A 17,869-nucleotide genomic window follows, 5' to 3' on the forward strand; every position below is an offset into this window, starting at 1 on the left:
GAACGTAGTAACGTAGTTGCTCCATCCGGGCTCAAGTATAGCAGGTGATAAATGGTATACGTTCGATAGCATGCTGCTCGTGGCGCTCTGGTGAGAGCACAATCTCTGCTTCTCCCCGCTCAAAGTTTGGAATCCGCGCAGGTCTTGATGGTTCGATACGAGGGAGCAGTTCGGCATGGAATCGAACGACGGGCAACTACAATCTATCAAGGAGCGCCAGTGACCGTCCTGGAGTCGACGTCTAGAAGGCGATGTCACAGCAGCATTGCCCAAGTAACGTTGCTCCTGTCCAGCTCCTGTCATTGGCATTGCAGGGAACCTTCATATCCGGCAACCATCCTGCATGGCAATCTCTCACTAACCGGCTAGGCAGCTTAACGTCAAGATGTGTAATGGGGACTTCGTCCTTTTGGGACTCTTCCGAGAGCATGTACGGCGTCAGACAATGGCGGTGAGGCGAACGTTACGCCGCCCAAGGTGATCGCTACACCTCCTGGCAATGTTACACAAGGCCTCTGGCCGTGTTTGCACTTGGACCGTTTGTCGCACGACACATTTTCGTCAAGTCCAAGTCCCAGTCCGGTCCGATACGTCTGGACCGCCTACGGGGAGTTCAAGAATGACAAGACTGACAGAACCTTGAGACTCGCGTTACTGGCCAGACAGGCGTGTGATACATTTAGCTCGGCGGCCCGCTTCCCGCGGGGGTGTGCTAGTATACTACAGGGGGCGAGCAATTGAGTCTGTAGCGAAGATCTATGTAAAGAAGAATGTTCGTGCTCGAGTGGGAGTTACACCTGGAACATGGTCTTGTCCGCGGAGGTCTTACGATACGCGTGGTTCCGTCGGGAGGGGACACTCTCACAGGATGTCGGCTAAAATCTCTCGTTCGAATTGTGGGCGTGAACGTCATTTATAATCTTCGGTCATGCGGATACAGGTAAAACAAGATCACCACTGCTCTAAGGAATCGCTCTGCGTGTCCCTTCAAGACGTCTCGTAATCAAGCTCGATCTTGGAAATTCTGAGGATGGCGTCCTCTGTGGGCGGGCCCTCAGTCCAGTTCGGGTTACCGCCGGACCACTATGAATCTGCGTCAGCTATGCCCGGTAGTCCTAGCATGATGAGCTGAACTCACCGAGTTCCACAAGAATGCGGAGGGCGCCGTGGGCACATTGGTGTCGATCGAGGCCACCATCGAGCCGTCGAAGAAGAACTCTGTCAAACCTGACGACCACTGGAGCTTATACTGATACGGAGCACAACTCGTTAGAGTATTAATTTGACGTGCGAGACTAAAGATCATACCTCGTGCTCTCCTGACGTGGGATCAGAAGGGTACGCGATCGCCTTACGGGTGTTGTCCGACGAGTTGCCGTTTATCGCCTGATTCGTGAGCTGCAGGCCCGGGTTGACGGCGTCATTGCCCGAGTACAGGTGCGAGGTGAGGATCTCGATGTCAGACTCCTGCGAATCGCTCTCGTATGTGTAAAACCTGTGTGGGTCGCCTAGATCAGCCGCACAATAATTATCTCGGAGCCCAAGAAGTGACTCACCCATGGCAGACACCCGCAACGTCCGAAGCAATAGCAGTCGTCTTGAACGTGCCGTGCAAGATGTTCGAATCATTCGTCTGGATGCACGCACTGGGCACGGTGCTGCCCGACTTTGTGCCACCGGTGACCTTCAGCGTGAGGTACCCCCCGGAGATGCCGACGTTGGCCTCTTCATACGTATGCGTGTACGGGTCGCCACCGGTGTCGACGTCGTAGGTGTTGATCATGAGCCCCTTGGAGGCAAGGAACTCGGAGACGGTCATGTTGGACGAGTCGTAGGTTGAAAAGTCGACGGACAGCGTCTTCGCGCCGACGAGCGGTAGGAGAGCGAGTAGCGCTGTGGAGATCATTGTATCGGCGTGGACGAGAAGATGATGAGTGCGTGAGAGGTCGTAATCCGAGACGGAACTGTGGCTTGGTGAGGATATTCGATGTCGCACCAGAGATAGTTTAAGTACGAGCCATACACGAGGAGGAACAACTTCAGACCGTCGAGCGGGGTTCCCGGGCTGACGAAGAATGACGAGCCGGCGGAAGGCACGCAGTGAGGCCGACTCTCGATCACTCCCGCGAAGCATGCCGTCGGCCCTGGAGAACACTGTAGTTACCTCGGATGCATAGTGGAGATAGTTCAACGCGGCTCCAACGCGGCCACTTCGGAAAGCCGTTGCACGGTCGGTGCAGTTCTACATCCTATGATCTACTGCGATCTGGCCCAACTTCGCTGGCCAGGCGGCCTCCGGGTGACCGCGCAGATGACGTGAGGAAGAGGCTGCAGCAAACGCATGATACCCTGCCAATGATTAGGGAGTTGCTCCTCACGTTAATTCGGCGACGGGAACGGATGCAACACGAGTAGGCCAAGTGTCTGAATCAAGGCGCGTAATGCCACGTGTCGTGGTGTTCAGTATGGGTTACCGCATATGGAAGAGCCAAGAGACCGAGCCAATGGCACCCGCCAAATCGGCGTGTGCTTGCGAATAAGTGCAGCGGTTACAACCTGAGATCTTGAGATTGTGGTTCCGGCCGCCTGGAGGTCTGACTGATCGGAGTCCCTACAAGCAGTCAAGTAATTCCCGACGTCTGAAAAAAGCTAGGAGTACTTCCACGCGTCTGCATGGGATGTCGTGTTGTACACACCTTGTTGCTGATGAAGACGTACATGTCCCTTAGTTGCATGACCATATAGTGACTATCGATACATCATGATCATAGGATATCTAGTGGAGTGTCATTCGCCCCAGGACCCCGTCACCAGGGCACATCACCAGCCTGTCTAGATTGTGTCGACTGAGCGTCCGCTCCGAGTCCACCCCTAAGTAAGTACTCAATGCGGCGCCTCTCGCCTCGCGAGCCCGACCGCTCATGCGCTGACCATGCGTCCGTGGCAGGCGTGAGTCCCCGCAGTCCCGACCCGGCACTCACGCGAGCACCACATATCGCCACACTTCGCACAGCTGGGAAAGTTCGACCCCGCCCGCTTGCATGTCATGCACACGCACGGCACGCGGAAGCGCGAAGTGCGCTCGAGCTCCTCGAGCGAGCTGGACGCGGGGAGTTCGTGCGCGAGGATCGAGTGTGTCCGTGGGGTTGCAGGCGCCTCCGAGGACGACGCGGTGTCGAGCGAGTCGATCGACGACGTCGGGCTCGGAGAGCGGCCGCGAGTAGAGAAGCGCGTGGGCGACCGCTGCTGGGAGACCCTGGAGATAGTCCGTGGGCGGCTCGCCGGGGAAGTCGAAGCCTTCGAGGGGGCACGCGAGTTGGACGAGGCACCAGGGCTGGTGCTGGTAGAATGGTCACGGAAGGTACGAGTAGGGGCACGAGAGGGGCGTTCCTCAATCGGGAGCCCACTCATGAACGATAGGAGGGAGTCGCGGGCGGAGGCGAGGTAGTTGTAAGTCGCTGAGGCGTCGTGGTTTTCGATGTCAATGGACGAGAGCGCCGGGCTCTTCAGGGAGACAGGCAAACCACTCGTGAGCTGTCCAGAGACCTTCGGCGATGACATGGTCCGTCCCCTGATCTGTGGCCGCAGTGATTCAGTGAGTGCCTTAGGGCTAACCTCCTCTTCGATGGGAGACGCGCGAGCCTTGCTGGCCTACACATGGGATCAGTCGCTATGATCATACTTGATCTGAGATCGAACTCACGGCTCTCGAAGATGATCTTGCTTTGGATCCCACATTGGACGCGGATCTCCTACGCATGTGAGCGTGCGCGCACGGGATGCCGTCTGCGGTGTTTTTTGACCCGTTAGTCACGGTTCCGGTGGCTATAGTCGCTAGAAACTCACTTGAACGAGGAATGCAGCACAGGTGTGCAATCTCGTCGGTTGACCCAAGCTCCTTGAGGAAGTCCTCGAAGTGGGTCCGCGACGACGCGTCGCCAGGCCAGGTATAGTTTGCCCGCTGATATGTGAACAAATATTTGAGACGGCAAACATAGATGATGATGTCATAGGGGCTCACCTTCACGGCTGGGCGTCGAAGACTCGCAGTGCGGGTCGAAGTGGAAGTCATGGCGACGGTGGTAGTGTTGAGTGAGTAGGTTATGCCGATGGAAGCGATGCTAGAGCTGAAAGTAGTGAGGTGGGTTGGCCAGGAAGACGGGGCAGCTTATATACGAACGCAAGCAGTATCGCGAATCTAGGATATGCACAAGCTATGATCACACGAGCTAGCCCGAGCTAACTCCTCGTGTCCCAATGGAAGTGGGTCGCTCGAGCGGTGCCTTTCGGCAGAACTGCGGGGCGTCCGCATTCTCCTAAGGAGGACGATAAGCCAGATCTGAGTTGCAATGAGAGAAGTGGTCTGGCCGCGCTGGACACGCGAAGATGCGTGTGCGGCGTGTCACGCTGGCCGCGATCGCTGCTGCTCCGCGAAATGAGGCGGAATCCTGGCATTGCGGGAGTGCCATCTTGGACCTCGCCAAATACCAGGGTCCTGTACATGAGGCATCCAAATATGCCTCGTTGACGAGCACTAATACTCAGCTGGACATGCAGAGCGTTCGAGGAGAGTCGTCATCCGGGAGGGGCCGCTTCGGGAGGTTAGAGTTGGCCATGGTAGACCGAGACTGAGCAGCGCGGTGGCGGCTGCAAAGCTCAAACCACGCGCCTGCAAGCGGTGGCGTGGTTCCCATACAGTGTGACGCGCTCAGCGATCGCCACGTTTGTCACGCCGCCGCTCTTACTTGTTTCGGTTGTTCAAGTTCACGCCCGCGCCTCCGACCAATAAGCCTTAAGCTTTTCTCGTCGATACTTCTTCGGCTCGTACGGATCCCTCGTCCGACTCTTGTAAATCAGAACGGCCATGGACTCTGTAGAGAAATTTTCAGGCCAGTCTTCTCAAAGTCCAGAACATGCTGGATGTGGCGTAACAACTCTCCAACAGCTTCGCCTATCTGGACTACGGACTACGAGATTCTTACGTATGGGCCATACTTCTCGCCGTTTTTGACTCGTGTGACTGGTTGCACCTGACATACCTGCATTCACAGACCACCACAGACGCGTCGGAGTTACATGAAACACTTGGACGCAGAGCACCTGTCGAGCAGACGATTATCCGCGTCTCCCAGACTGCAAGGACCATACTATGGCGGCTCTCGACCGTCCTGCAAAACGGCAATCCCCCACAGTTGACAAATCTACCATCGAAGAGCCACGGAAGCCCTATTTGCAGCGCAAATCATGAGGCTTCGTCCCGCTCGGCCACAGATCATTGCAGCCAAGGTCAATAGGTCGTCCTAGCCACCCTCCACAAGGCAACATGGACCTCTTTCTGGCTCCGGCCACATAGCCTACGGCGCAGCGGTCTGGTGATGCGCGCATGCCCCAGAAGGAGTCGTTGGGAATGTCGAAGGTCCGCGGCCCGCTCGAGCATGGCGTGGGCGGACGCGTCTCGGGAGGTGGATGGCACTTCCGACTTTGCGAACGTTCGAACATTCTTCGGATCGTCGCAAGGTTGGATATGGCCTCCCGGCGCAGGGCATAGTAATCGTGTGTCGGCGGCGGCAGCGTGCCTGTGATCGTCTGTTGTCCCGGTAGTGCCGGACGACTATTTGGTGTTACCCACCGTTATCTTTGCATGTGCCGTCCGATGAGATGAGATGGGAGCTTTCAGGTACGAGGATCACCCACCTCTTTGGACTGTGGGGGGCGTTGATTGTCTAGGTTTCCAGGATCACGACCCCGGGGTGAGCTCGGGGGAAGAAATACAGGGTCAGATGTCGTCATACGAGCCGTCATCGTTCTGTCCAATGGACACGGGGACCATGGCCATCCAAACAACGGAATCGTTTCCATGCCTCTCTCCCGCTGCTATCCCGACGACATCGACCTGAGCTACTCGTACAATTTGTGGCCAGAAGGCGAGTCCACGAACGTGCGATAATTCCTCAGCTGTGGCAACTGTGGTTGGCCATTGGTCAGTGAATGGAGCCATCGTGAAGGTGAGCGAGAACGTTGCGATCGGCGTCGAGTGTCAGAAATGCAGCGGTGGCGATTCAGGGTGTGTTCTTCATGACCCTCCGTCTCATGTCTTCGACCTTCCGCGGGTACCAGCATGGTAGCTCAGGGCTCTAGATCCTTCCTGCAGGGGTGTAGTACCTGCGTTTCTTCTGCCACAGGCCACAACACATCCAGAAGGGGGATGCCGAGTTTGACGGACTGTGCCAGGCCGAGAAGGTGCGTGCGTCCATGACCAGCGCAGACGTCACTGTGCACTGGAAGACCCGTTGCTTTCTCATGTTCATTTCCGAAGTCAGGGAGATTCTATGTTGCCGGACATGTGCGACGCTCGTGGTCCACGCTTGCTGAGGCCCTTCCAGAACACCGTCGGGTGCATAAGGTGCGTATTTTCCTGGACCGGACAATGGTGCAACGGGGCTACTATTACAGGATACAGACAGCCATGTGCTCTGACAGTACACCGGAGGTATATTCTGCCTGCACGTCGGGATCGGAATCACAATGGCATTGGCTGCCATTGCCGCGGCTGCATGCCCAAAGCCCTGAGTTTTCGATGCCTGCATGTTCTCAAGGATCCATCAGTGCGCGCGTCGCTACAGGATGCGCTTGGGATGGACTAGTGGCCGGGTATTATGAAGGTGGGAAGTCGCAATGCATTCTTGTGACGACGCCTCACGCCTCGCGGTTCCGTATGAGGAAACAAAGCAGGAGTCCTGCTTGCATCCAACTCCATCGATGGGCGAAGGTTCATTGGACCCTGGATACACCCGCGAAACGCATACTGATTTCCCGATGTCTGCTCGGAATCTATGGCTTTGGTGAGAGCGGCTGCCAACTTCGACGGGGAAGAGTTCAAGTTTGGAATGTTGAGGTCGTGTGCCAGGTTGCGGTGGCGCGCCTCGTGCAGGGCATGCATGTTTGGTACGATCGCGCCCGAGACGTGTTCATCAGACATAGAACCCTGAACCCCGTGTATGTGGGTGTCACACGACCGCTATTGTGCGCTGAGCTGCTCAGCCCCTCTGGCGGAGTGCTTGACGGCATGATTTGCGCAATCTTCGTGAGTGGAATTGAAGGATGTTCCGTACGTTTGCTCTAAGCGAGCAGGGTGTTCGAGGCATGTCTCAAGGATCTTCAGTCCGCGCCCCAAAACTTTTCGGTACTCTGCTCTCCGTTACCTGACGGTACAGTCATTTCGCCTGAGTACTCTTCACCAGTGTGCGCCACCGACGCGACGCGACGCGCTGTGGGGTCACGTGCGTGTTGAGTGTGCGACAAAGGCACGATTTCCGTTTTGGACCTCAACGTCGACCACGGTGGCTGCTGTCTCCTGCTCGCCCTCCCTGCCATGGACGCACAGTTTGCCCGCCCTGCCGACAAGCCCCCGCTGCGCAGACCACCGCTCATCACTCCTTCCGCATCCCCGCCAGTCTCGAGAATACGGAACAGACCTCCTGCAGCGAAGCGGCCGCGGCTTTCGGCTACCCCCTCTGCTTCATCCTCTGCGCAGCGCTCCTCCTCTGTCGCGAATGATTTGGATGCCGAACGAACCAGACTCGAGTCTCTTGATCGTCTATTTAAGACCTGGGACCAGCTTGCGGAACGCTATCACAAGCCATTGGACGAGGATGACATAGTCGACTTGCGCGACTTGGCCATCTTGAAGGACCGCGGAGTTACGCGCGGCACCGCTGGCACCTACGCTATTGGCTCTATGATCGTTCCGACGGACGAAGCCAGCAGTCAAGCTGGGGACGATGACAACACTGGAGAGGAGGAGGAGGAAGAGTCCGCAGATGAACTCGATCTCATTTCTGACCCTCCTGGACCTTCAGTGCCTGAAGAGTACAAGAAATGGTACGTGCCACCCGCTGACCAAACAAATCCGGAGGACGCGGAGATGTTTAGAGAGTTCGAAGAAGCGGAGAAGAAGATGAGGGAGCTGTATGGGTTGGATGGAGACGAGGCTACAGCCGAGCCGGAGCAGGATGGGGGAAGCGAACCACCCCTGGAAGGGGAGGAGGAGGAAATGGATGAACAAATGGTCTATAGTCCCGCGGGGCCAAAATTCACACCACAACGTCGGAGATCGCGACCGCCTCCCAAGACTCCCGGTGACGACTTGTCCGAGGATGAGTTCGCTGCATGGGACTTTGACGAGACTCCAGTACCTCAACGACGTTCTGCCCCACTACCGCAGCCGGCGGCGGACGACGACGACATCATCGACCTCACTGGGTCGCCCGAGCCTTCACCTCCGAAACCCAAACCGACGCCTCAGCAGCGTGGACGGTCAAGGCCTGGTCCTCAACCTGAGAATCGTGCTCGCTCGCATACGCGTTCAAATTCCAAGCCCCCTAACCCTGCCCCTGCGGAGAAGCGTGATAGGACACCAGAGATCGGACAGTCCTCTGCGGACGAGCAACTAGTCCTGCAACTCCTCACACCTCCTCGATCCTCGTCGGCACCCGAGAGTATAACGAGCATTCCCGATCATGAGTCAGCACCATCCCCGCTTCCTCCTGCTGAGACTCCTAGTCCTAAGTTCCCTAAGCCGCGGGCTCGCTATACTCCCCGACCACGCACTCCGAGTGACGACGAAGACGATGATTTACCGCCGCCTCCACCACCCCTAAATCTTCCATTCAAAGTCGGACCACCGAGAGGAGTCAAGAAACAGACGGCAAAGAAACAGACGTCTGTCAAAGGCAAGGAGCTCAAGGTGGAGGTTTTCATCTCAGTTCCTCCCAAGAAATTGAATGGCAAGGCCAAGTCTGCCCGGCCGCCTTCGCCTGAACCCCCTTCTACCCCATCCCCACCACCGTCCAAAAGCAACAAGGGTAAGGGCAAAGAGAAGGCAGTTCCTGAGCCACCCTCCAATACCGACATCGCACCTACGACTCTCAGACGTCGACGTTCCCAATCCCAACCGCGGTTACCTACGCGAGTGTCCGATTCCCCCCAACCTCTGCCGCCTCCAAGAGGCACGAAGCGTCGAAGAGTATCGTCATTGTCTTCTCTCTCAGACAGTTCGCCCGCAAGACCAGTCACCCCCGATCCAATTTCGGTGCCCCGAAATGCGGCTCGAACTAATCGTCTAACACGTTCTGGTTCCTCGAAGTCTGGGTACTCTTCGGACATCCCTCCGCCCACATCTTCCCCCGTACATTCTGACGCAGATGACGGTAGGTTGCACGGTTCCTCGGGTCGAGTTACGATGCTTAAGATATCTGCGCAGACGACGAGGGCTCTGGCCGCGCAGGTCGCAGCCGTCCACGCCCAGCCAGTGTCGCGCCTCACATGCCACCATACCCATACCCACCTCCCATGTTCCCTCCTTATACCCGGTATGGCAATAGCTCGTCGGCGAGCGCACGCGGTCATCAACCGGAAGAACGACACACTACTCCCCTTCCAGCGTCAGGCCTACAAGACCCACAAGCGCAGCTTATGTTCGCACACGCATGGCACAGTTTATCATACCTTATGGCATCGGGGGCGATCCCAGCTCCTCCGCCCCCAGGCGCCGGCTATCCTCCAGGCATCCCATTCCCGCATGCGCCTTGGCCGCCATACACCCCAAGTCACCAGCGACATCGTACCCATCCGTTCGACACGCCTTCATCTGCCTCAGAAGCAGGTCCCTCACGCACGTCGACATACTTCACTCCGACACATCATCCACATCCGTATCCATACGCCTACGACCCGATGTTTTCCGACGGTACCCTGCCACCATCTTCGCCCATACCTTCCTCTCCTGCGACATCTTCCCCTGCGTTACGCCCCGCCTCCGTACCTCCTGGACAGCGGAGTCGCTCCCGGGGGAGACGCGTCTCGTTCAAGCTGGACGAGCACGACCGGCCGCTCCCGCTCACTCCGGGGCGTCCTCACGATCCCTCCGACGACCACCGAACCGAGCCCTCGAGTTCATCGAAGGGGAAGGGGAAGGGAAAAGGCAAAGCTCGAGCCGAGCCCGAGCCGGAACCGGAACGCAGAGAGGAGGAAGAGAGCTCGGACGACGAACCGCCTCCACGGCCCCCGCGCGGGCGTGCGCTGCAGCGAGCGAGCACCCCTGCACCGCCATCTCAGCGCGTGCAGAGCGTCCCTGCTGGCTCCTCGTCGACGTCGGCAAGTTCGAAAGCGAACAAGACCCCAAAGTCTGCGAAGCGAAAGCATTGAGTTGCGTGTGTCGCGATCGGACTGTGCGCGGGGTTTCTCGGTTTGACTGTGCGGAGTACTGTATTGTAATGTTACGTGCGGCTCGGTAATCTTATTCGCTATCTTCTCCCGCGACGTTCATGTATGACTGTTGGTGCCATCTGCTGCTGTCGATCTATGTATCCGTACTTGCGTAGTCGTCTCGTCTCGATGCTGTCGAGTCTGCTCTGATCTCAGCTGTCTAAAATGTTTCTTTCCTTCGTATTGAGGCTCTTGCCTTGGGTTGTCACGAGCCGCGTGCAGGGGCCTAACTTTGAGGTACGGATGGGTGTGTATCAATATTTACATGGTTGTGCAATGGTACAACTGCTTGCAGAAAGTTACAACATCTATCGACCTCATCCTGCCAATACATAATCGTCAACTGGACCAGGCTGAGAAAGAGAAAAAACTACACATGAAAGTCGCAAAGAATTGCAAAGGAGCGATGCGGGGATGGTATGGTCACAAGCAGAATGTGTACATCCCACTGACGAGCCGTGATCTGTGGTAGTACTAGTAGTGATAGTACCCACGCACATACATGGATGCGGCAGAGTATGAGCAGCAGACGGTCTGAACCCCAGAAGTGAAAATAGATAGCAGCGAACGTGAAACGTGATGCGTGAAGACGTAGTACACGGGCCCTAACGACTGACGATGTGCGACTAGACGAACACTACGAACACTGAGGAGAAAGAGACGTGAGACGAGAGAGACGAGAGGAGACTAGTAGTAGGATGTCGCGAGAGAATACAATCATCATGATCACCATGCGATGCGATTAATACAGTGCACATAGACTAACCCAAACACACCTCCTAGACCTTGAGCGGGCTCTCGCTCGAGTCCATGAAGCCCTCCGCCTTGAGCGCTGCGCTCGGTGCGTCGCCGTCGGGCAGGGCCTTCAGCTGCACCGGGGTTGCGTCCCCGTTTGGTGGCGTCGGCGGCGGAGGGGGCGTCTCGCCGCCTCGGGAGCCGAGAGTTGACGAGGAGCCATTGTAGGTATATGTGGGCGACTCGGGGTCGCTGGTATGCTCCCCGTCACCATCCGCGTCATGGTCGCCTTCCCCGCCCGACTCATCGTCAATGTCGCCCATCTCGACATCGTTTTCGCTGAACGCACCCATCTCGTGAAGTTCCTGGAGCTGCTCCCGCAGACTCTTGGTCATATCGATCTGGATGGGCTGACCGAGGCCGAACCCTGCGTTGCTCAGGAGCGAGCGAGCGTTGATGCCATGACCCTCGACGTCGTCGTCGTCGCTGTCGTCATCGTCATCGTCGTCTGGTACTGTGTTCAGAATGAGCGAACCGTCTCCGCCAAGGATGTTGGCAAATCCACCAAAGAGAGATGTTGGCGTGGCGTCCGCCACTGGGGTGATACCGTTAGCCCGTTCCCGCTCTTCCCGCTCCTTTCGTTCTCGTTGCCTCTGCTCGTACGCCTCACGCTTGACCTTGAACGACATGAGTCGGCTCGTGGAGTACAGCTGCGGCAGGGTCTCCGGGGTTTGGTATCCGTACTTGTTCTTCACCCGATCCGTGACCCAATCGTACCACTCGTCCTGCGACTTGCCGTGCAGGATCGCGACAACCATGATGGTCATGTTGTCACAGCCAATACCCGCGCCGGTCGTAGTGTCGGGAGCCAGGCAGAGTTCGCAGATCTCCTCGCAAATTTGAGGCAGGCGCTTGCCCTGCGAAATGAGCAGCCGGACGACGTTCACCGCCTGCTGTGACGATAGGCAGTCCCAGATGCCTGCGAAGGGGTAAGCGCAAGCCACATGATACAGCGTAGCCGAGACGCACCATCACACGCAATGATAACGAACTCGTCTTCCTCAGTGATCTCGTGCTCGATGACCTCAGGATCAGCTGTGATAATCTGCGCCTCGGGACCAAGCGACGTGTTCTTCTTGTAGTCAAAGTCGCCGAGTGCCCGCGCAAGAGCGAGGTTACCTGCACAGAAGCTCAGGTGTGAGAGACGCAAGCTGGACGATCGACGAACCATTGACACGACCGTACTCTATGTACCCGCCTGCAGCAACTATACGGTTCTTCTCCTCTAAGGGTGTATGCAGTCAGCACTCTACTGTCAGGTAAGATACGAGAAACATGTTACGCACTCTCGTTCTGGGGCTTGTGGTCGTAGCTGAGCGGCTTCGCCTCACCCTTCACGCTGATCACCGACCGCGAATCTCCGGCATTTGCCTGACAGTGATGTTCACATACAAGCACAGAAGCGGACGGGCATGTACATACCACAAGAATCTTGCCGTCGTTGGTGACGAGAGCGGCCACAGCAGTGCAGCCTGAGGCGTCGCGGGAGAATTCAGGGTCTAGGTCGCTATATCAGATTCTGGCAACATATCCCCGAGAAGCATCGTGTGCGCACTAGATCGCATGTCTGCGTCCGTCCCGATAAATGCGTGCTTCAGAGCAGCGGCATAGTCCTTCTTCTTATATGCTTCATCCTGCACAAGGCGCTTGTGGACATTCTGCCCGGCGTACCTCGCCACGGCGGAGCCTGGCAAAAAGGGTGATAAGGGGACTGCGAGGGTGGATGACGGTCAAAGACGTACCACCGTGGCCGTCGTAAACAGCAAAGAAGGTGTTGGGGTCTGGCGAGTCTTCATCCAGGTTCAGGAGGGCCGTGTGCGAATCCTCCATAGCTGCGGCGGGGCGTTGTCAGCACTGTCCTCACAAGCAGCATCCCGGCACGGTGTGGCGACATGAAAGATGTGTACGAGAGGCTGGAGGATAACCTGGGGACGCATATATGGCCACTCACTTATTCTCCATCCCTGCATCTCACTCACACCGAAGTGGTACTTATCATTTGCGCCTTGCTCGGTGTTCTTGGTCGTCGCTGGAGCACGACAGTACTTGTTAATCTTTAGCTCGTCCTTGGCTTCGTTCCTCGAACATACCCGGTATAGAGAGGGTTTGACCCTGAACATATGCATGAATTACTTGCTCCACCGGTGCGGCAGTGAAAATCAATCACGCACCATCTTTCAGCGTCGTGAGGCCGTGTGAGGGCGGGTGGTCGTCGAAGATTGCTATGTGGTCGTCGTCGCGAACGTCGAGGTCGTCCGGGGAGAAAGTGTAGAGCTTGGGGGCGGGGTCGCGTGTGGTCTCGAGTCAGGGATCTGTTGACAGATGTTTGCGGAGCAAAATCTCTGGCAGCTGGCTGGGTTCGCAGGTGGTGAGTCCCCGAAATGGCAACTTGGGTGTCCCAGGGGGCCTCCCCGCAGCTCGGAGGCGCCTTACCCCGCGCCGACGCCGGGATCTCGAGATAAGATGAGATAGTCATTCACTCCTTCGTAAGTAAGTATGAGTACATAGAGTACTTCAAGGTTGGGATCTGTTAGGTGACTGGGACCACCACATTCTCACAACGTGCAATGCTCGCGATGAGAGATTTCATGACGCACGGCTACACGAGATTACTAGGACTACACATATTGAGTGCACATCATACAATGCAGTACGCCACAATTGACGGACTCTACAATCAGAACATATCATGCAAGACAACCAACTCCCCCTCACACAAACAAAGGATGACCACCTTGTCCTGTGCCATTACGAGCCCAACGCCCAACAGCGAGCCCGCCTCCCCTCCTCCAATCTTCAAGATCGCCTGCTTCGCCCAGTTCTCCTTCGGGCCTGCACACCGGTAGACATACACGTTCCCGCCAAGGTCCTGCGCCCCGCTCTCGAACGCGAACACTGCCTTCGACGAGACGTGGTGCACAAACCGCGTGTCCCGCTTTGATGCGAGCACGAACGCGAGGGCCGAGTACGTCGACGTGTGCTCCCACTTTGGCTCCGAGCCCGGCCCCTCCTGCAGCGTGTACGTCACCCCGTCCACGCCATGCTTTGCGACAAGCGAGATGGGGAACAAACCCGCTGAGCCGGGGAACGGGAGGGAGAGCACCTGTAACGGGGCCTCATCGATGTGTCCGTCTATGCCTGAGGACGGAGTGCCGTCGACTGCGACCCAGGTGAAACACGCTGACTTGCCGACGGATAGATCGACCTCGTCATCGCGTTCGCCTTCTGCCAGGCTTGGCATTCCCGATCCGAGACCTAGCCCGCTTGCGTCCGTACCGTCGCGAAGAGCGGCGGTGTACTTCTCGAGGGCCTCGCGGATGTTGTAGAGCTCGGTGGGGTCGAGTGTCTCGGGTACCTCCGGCTCATCAGAGTTGGAAGCGGCGAAGACCTGGGGCCAGCGGGTGCCTTCGTGCTGCTTGTCGAGATGGAGCGCGAGGATACCGTAGCGGCTCTCCGCCGCGCGGTCGAACGTCCACAGGCTGCTTGACGGGTGGATGCCGTCCCACAAAGATTTCAGGGTGAATCTTGGAACAACAATAGGGACATCGTCCGTGGACGTGGTGGCGCCTTCCACAAGGACCGTCAGGGTCTTTGGGGAGAACGCCACCTTGATATGCTCGGTGGGGGTGTCGGCGGGGAGCGGAATCGCGAGCGTGACCGAGTCGGACGTCTGCGTCCACGAGTACGGCGGGGGCTTCGGGACCACTGTGGTTACACCTTCGCCATTGCTGGCAGCGCCATCGAGGTTCTCCCCCGCGCGAGGGATCGGAGCTAGCTCGTCCGGGGAAGGGTCGTACCTTGGAGTGGGGGAGACGGCAATCGGCAGGTACGCGGAGCTGCCGACAAAGAAGAATGACTTATACTTAGGACTGAAGGCCGCATACGTCGGCACGTCGTCTCCCCGCCGGTGCCAGACAATGTTGAGGGGCTGCGCGGGTGCGTCCGGACAGATCGCAATGGGAAGCGGGATGTGCGCGCCCCAGATGTCAAATTTGACTGGAGGCGGCTTCGTCTTCGTGCTCGCCGGCTGTGGGGCGTCTTTGGGGTAGTGTTTGGAGGAGAGGACGACGACTGCCAGATTGGCTTCGGGTACGACCGCGTGATGCAGACGGAACGGAACTGTGCTCTGAGAAGAGCCGTATGCGTCAGGAATGGAGAGTTCGTACGTGGTGAGGAGCTCAGCTGGGCCGGAATCGCATAAGCGGAGGGCATACAGGGTGCCATATCCGTCGGAGACGAAGAGGGAAGTCGCGTCGACAAACGCGGCGGAGGGGTACTCCCGCTGCAGGGTCTCCACCCCGGACGATTGTATAGGTCTCGGGAGTTCGTACAGGATCCGAGATGTGGGTTTGAGCGTTGCCTACTTCGCCAGCACAATCAGATGTCGTCGTTCACTCCACATGCTAGTGCGAAGACGGCGGCAAGGAACTTACCTCATCCAAGTCCACCCCGATTACCCGCAACTCGGCATCCACATACGCCGCACGCCTTGTCTGGCTGCATACGGCCAGATGATTGTGTGTAACGCGGCTCTGTACTTCCTGGAATGAGAGCGGGTTGCGGCCAGAGACGTTCGTTTGGGAGAGCTTGTGATCTAGCGGGTAGTGCGCGGTGACCTCATCATGCTCAAGCGGTGAGAACTTGTAGCCGTCGAATCGCGGATTCAGCAGTGAGCGATCAGGAGTAAAAGTCGTTGGCATGATTGACTGCGATGATTGAGTGGAGAAAGAGGAAATGCGCTGAGGCTGAGGTCATGGTGGGAGGGTAGGGGCACAACCAGCGTAATCGCATCTGGCACCTTCCATACAGTAGGCGCTCATGGGCTTCGTGAGTTGTCGTCGGACACCTTAACCACACTTCCGGTCTATCGTTACTCTCCCGTTGCCGTGTGAGAGCGATTTACACGCCAGATGACTACAAAACGCGCTGGCTGCCAGTGATGTTCGATGGTGTATGTCGGGTCTCGTGGATCGCAGCAAGTTGCAGAACTCGGAAGAACAACGGGTGCCGATTACCTATGTGCAAGACTGGCACACTGTTGCTCAGAAGCAAGAAAAGGTACAAGGTACCAACGTCCCGTAACCGCCCACCAAATCACGAAGATCACATACGACATTTGCTGTGCAGCGTACTTCACGGATTGTCTTGATGATCGGGCCCACACGGGGACCTGGTCATTGATGCAGGTGTTTAGAGGACTGCTGTGCGAGATGAAAGAATTCCTGCGCAGACTCGTAGACATCTTCCGGACTCATGAGCGGCTCGGGGACTTGCGTGCAATGGGTTAGCATCCGGTACCCGGTCGTTGACGTCAGGCTCAGGCCTCCCAAGAGCCTGCTCGTGCAGTTCGGAGAGGTTTCTAAGAAGCAATATAGCATCCGGCGCCCGCTTCGTAACCACACTTCGATGGAGGCGTTTAGCGAAGAATGTCGACTCGGGTGACTCTGGGTTATCGTAAGTTTTTCGACTGTTGGCAGGCTTGGAATAAGTCGTCATCGTCTTCTTGATTTCGACGGTCAAGCCTCGCCGACTGCTGAGACCGCCTCCACGTCTAGCACTTGTGTACCGGGTAGCGGTTGGTATTATACATTCCACCATCGCGAATCTATCCACCATTATGATACAACGAGTAAACCAAGAGAAAGCTAAATGATCGTACACACCCATGTCTGCGCCACTGCCACGACATGATAGGACATGATGCATCAAGAGTACATCCCGGCAAATTCGCTCCGGTCGTCGTTGTATTCGAAGTGGGCCTCTTCGTATTCTTCCTCTTCCTCCCGTCGGGATGGAGCATCACCCTGTGTTCCCGAAGGGCCGCTCTGGTTCCCACCCGGACGACTAGACTCCTGGATGATTGTATGGAGCGCACGGGCAGCCTCGTTGTCGAGGAACGTGCCGAACGATGCAGCATCCGGCACCTCAAAAGCGGGCGCACCCAGTCGAGGCTCGCTGCCCTCGGGCACTGCGATGAATGGAGTTCGGCACGTCGGGCAGGTCGTGTGCTGTAGCATCATGACCGTCGCATATTTCGTGCGGGTGTACACGTACGCAATTGGCGCATTTAGTTGTCAATCAGTAAAGCCAAATGGGGTTTTGTTGATACACGTACACCTTGATACAGCCACCCGCGAATGCTAGAAGTAGGGTGATACTGTGAGTCTGGAACGGTCTAGTGGCAGGGGAGATACTCAACTCCTTGCGACAGAAGATGTGTCCGCATGTATGTGCGAGCCTCGTCACGCCGAGTTCCTCGATGGGATGCGCAGGCGAGTCCATGGCAATCGCAGTCTCCTCCTCAGCGAGGATCGCAAGAAGCGATGTGAGGCATATGGGGCATGTGCCATCTGCGGACACGGACCGGGCTTGGCATGAGGCACGTTATGAACTATTGATGGGATACCGCACGCACCAGACTGTCCGAGGGCTGCGAGCTGGCTCTCCGTGACCTTTGGCAGTGCACTCGCGAAGTCGTCGAGCTGTGAACTTCGTTGCCTGCATGCACAGCCAGACCAAGGATCATTAAGTCAGTATATCCATATCATGATACTTTGGTGCAACATTGAGCCGTACGAGGATCGGGGACTATACTCACCGCATCTCCTCGACCATGTTGATGAGATCACTTCGAGCGGCATTGGCTGCGTCGGGATTACGGAAAAAGAAGAAGACGTCGGCCGTGCTCCGCCGCCGCGGCAAGGAGCCTGCAGTGTTGGCCATGATACCGGTCTACGCCTGTGTTGATGTGGGGAGGTATGTATACAGTCCTTGGTAGAGTCAGGACTTCCGACGCCGCGTCAGCACA

The 17,869-nt window shown here is 57.1% G+C and overlaps 6 protein-coding genes across 6 annotated transcripts; 1 reads left to right on the forward strand and 5 right to left on the reverse strand.

The window, feature by feature from the left end:
* Window positions 1-987: 987 nt before the first annotated feature.
* On the reverse strand, window positions 988-1,906 carry L226DRAFT_521335 (concanavalin A-like lectin/glucanase; the record flags this gene model as incomplete). The annotated part of the gene is made up of 4 exons (XM_067678694.1): window positions 988-1,083; window positions 1,139-1,249; window positions 1,309-1,495; window positions 1,557-1,906. The coding sequence occupies 4 exons, from the start codon at window positions 1,904-1,906 to the stop codon at window positions 988-990; spliced, it is 744 nt and encodes a 247-aa protein (XP_067538381.1).
* Window positions 1,907-2,720: 814 nt separating this feature from the next.
* Window positions 2,721-4,229, reverse strand: L226DRAFT_532580 (uncharacterized protein). The gene is made up of 4 exons (XM_067680287.1): window positions 4,022-4,229; window positions 3,847-3,961; window positions 3,704-3,786; window positions 2,721-3,651 (listed from the first exon to the last, which is right to left on the reverse strand). The coding sequence occupies exons 1-4, from the start codon at window positions 4,070-4,072 to the stop codon at window positions 2,920-2,922; spliced, it is 981 nt and encodes a 326-aa protein (XP_067538382.1). The 5' UTR covers window positions 4,073-4,229; the 3' UTR covers window positions 2,721-2,919.
* A 3,108-nt stretch (window positions 4,230-7,337) lies between these two features.
* On the forward strand, window positions 7,338-10,500 carry L226DRAFT_611016 (uncharacterized protein). The gene is made up of 2 exons (XM_067686226.1): window positions 7,338-9,209; window positions 9,263-10,500. The coding sequence occupies exons 1-2, from the start codon at window positions 7,373-7,375 to the stop codon at window positions 10,204-10,206; spliced, it is 2,781 nt and encodes a 926-aa protein (XP_067538383.1). The 5' UTR covers window positions 7,338-7,372; the 3' UTR covers window positions 10,207-10,500.
* Window positions 10,501-10,678: 178 nt separating this feature from the next.
* Window positions 10,679-13,322, reverse strand: L226DRAFT_532582 (PP2C-domain-containing protein). Its single transcript, XM_067680288.1, has 10 exons — window positions 13,233-13,322; window positions 13,152-13,173; window positions 13,013-13,090; window positions 12,804-12,893; window positions 12,617-12,748; window positions 12,484-12,560; window positions 12,348-12,432; window positions 12,230-12,286; window positions 12,031-12,180; window positions 10,679-11,980 (listed from the first exon to the last, which is right to left on the reverse strand). The coding sequence occupies exons 1-10, from the start codon at window positions 13,233-13,235 to the stop codon at window positions 11,046-11,048; spliced, it is 1,629 nt and encodes a 542-aa protein (XP_067538384.1). The 5' UTR covers window positions 13,236-13,322; the 3' UTR covers window positions 10,679-11,045.
* A 248-nt stretch (window positions 13,323-13,570) lies between these two features.
* Window positions 13,571-15,818, reverse strand: L226DRAFT_504266 (uncharacterized protein). The gene is made up of 2 exons (XM_067677975.1): window positions 15,495-15,818; window positions 13,571-15,421 (listed from the first exon to the last, which is right to left on the reverse strand). Exons 1-2 carry the CDS (start codon window positions 15,759-15,761, stop codon window positions 13,739-13,741), a joined length of 1,950 nt encoding a protein of 649 aa, XP_067538385.1. The 5' UTR covers window positions 15,762-15,818; the 3' UTR covers window positions 13,571-13,738.
* A 765-nt stretch (window positions 15,819-16,583) lies between these two features.
* Window positions 16,584-17,836, reverse strand: L226DRAFT_611018 (uncharacterized protein). Its single transcript, XM_067686227.1, has 6 exons — window positions 17,660-17,836; window positions 17,477-17,559; window positions 17,261-17,411; window positions 17,177-17,201; window positions 16,725-17,069; window positions 16,584-16,666 (listed from the first exon to the last, which is right to left on the reverse strand). The coding sequence occupies exons 1-5, from the start codon at window positions 17,782-17,784 to the stop codon at window positions 16,767-16,769; spliced, it is 687 nt and encodes a 228-aa protein (XP_067538386.1). The 5' UTR covers window positions 17,785-17,836; the 3' UTR covers window positions 16,584-16,666; window positions 16,725-16,766.
* Between the last annotated feature and the right edge of the window lie 33 nt (window positions 17,837-17,869).

This window comes from Lentinus tigrinus (genome assembly GCF_003813185.1).
Source record: "Lentinus tigrinus ALCF2SS1-7 unplaced genomic scaffold L226scaffold_6, whole genome shotgun sequence".
Lineage (NCBI taxonomy): Eukaryota > Fungi > Basidiomycota > Agaricomycetes > Polyporales > Polyporaceae > Lentinus > Lentinus tigrinus.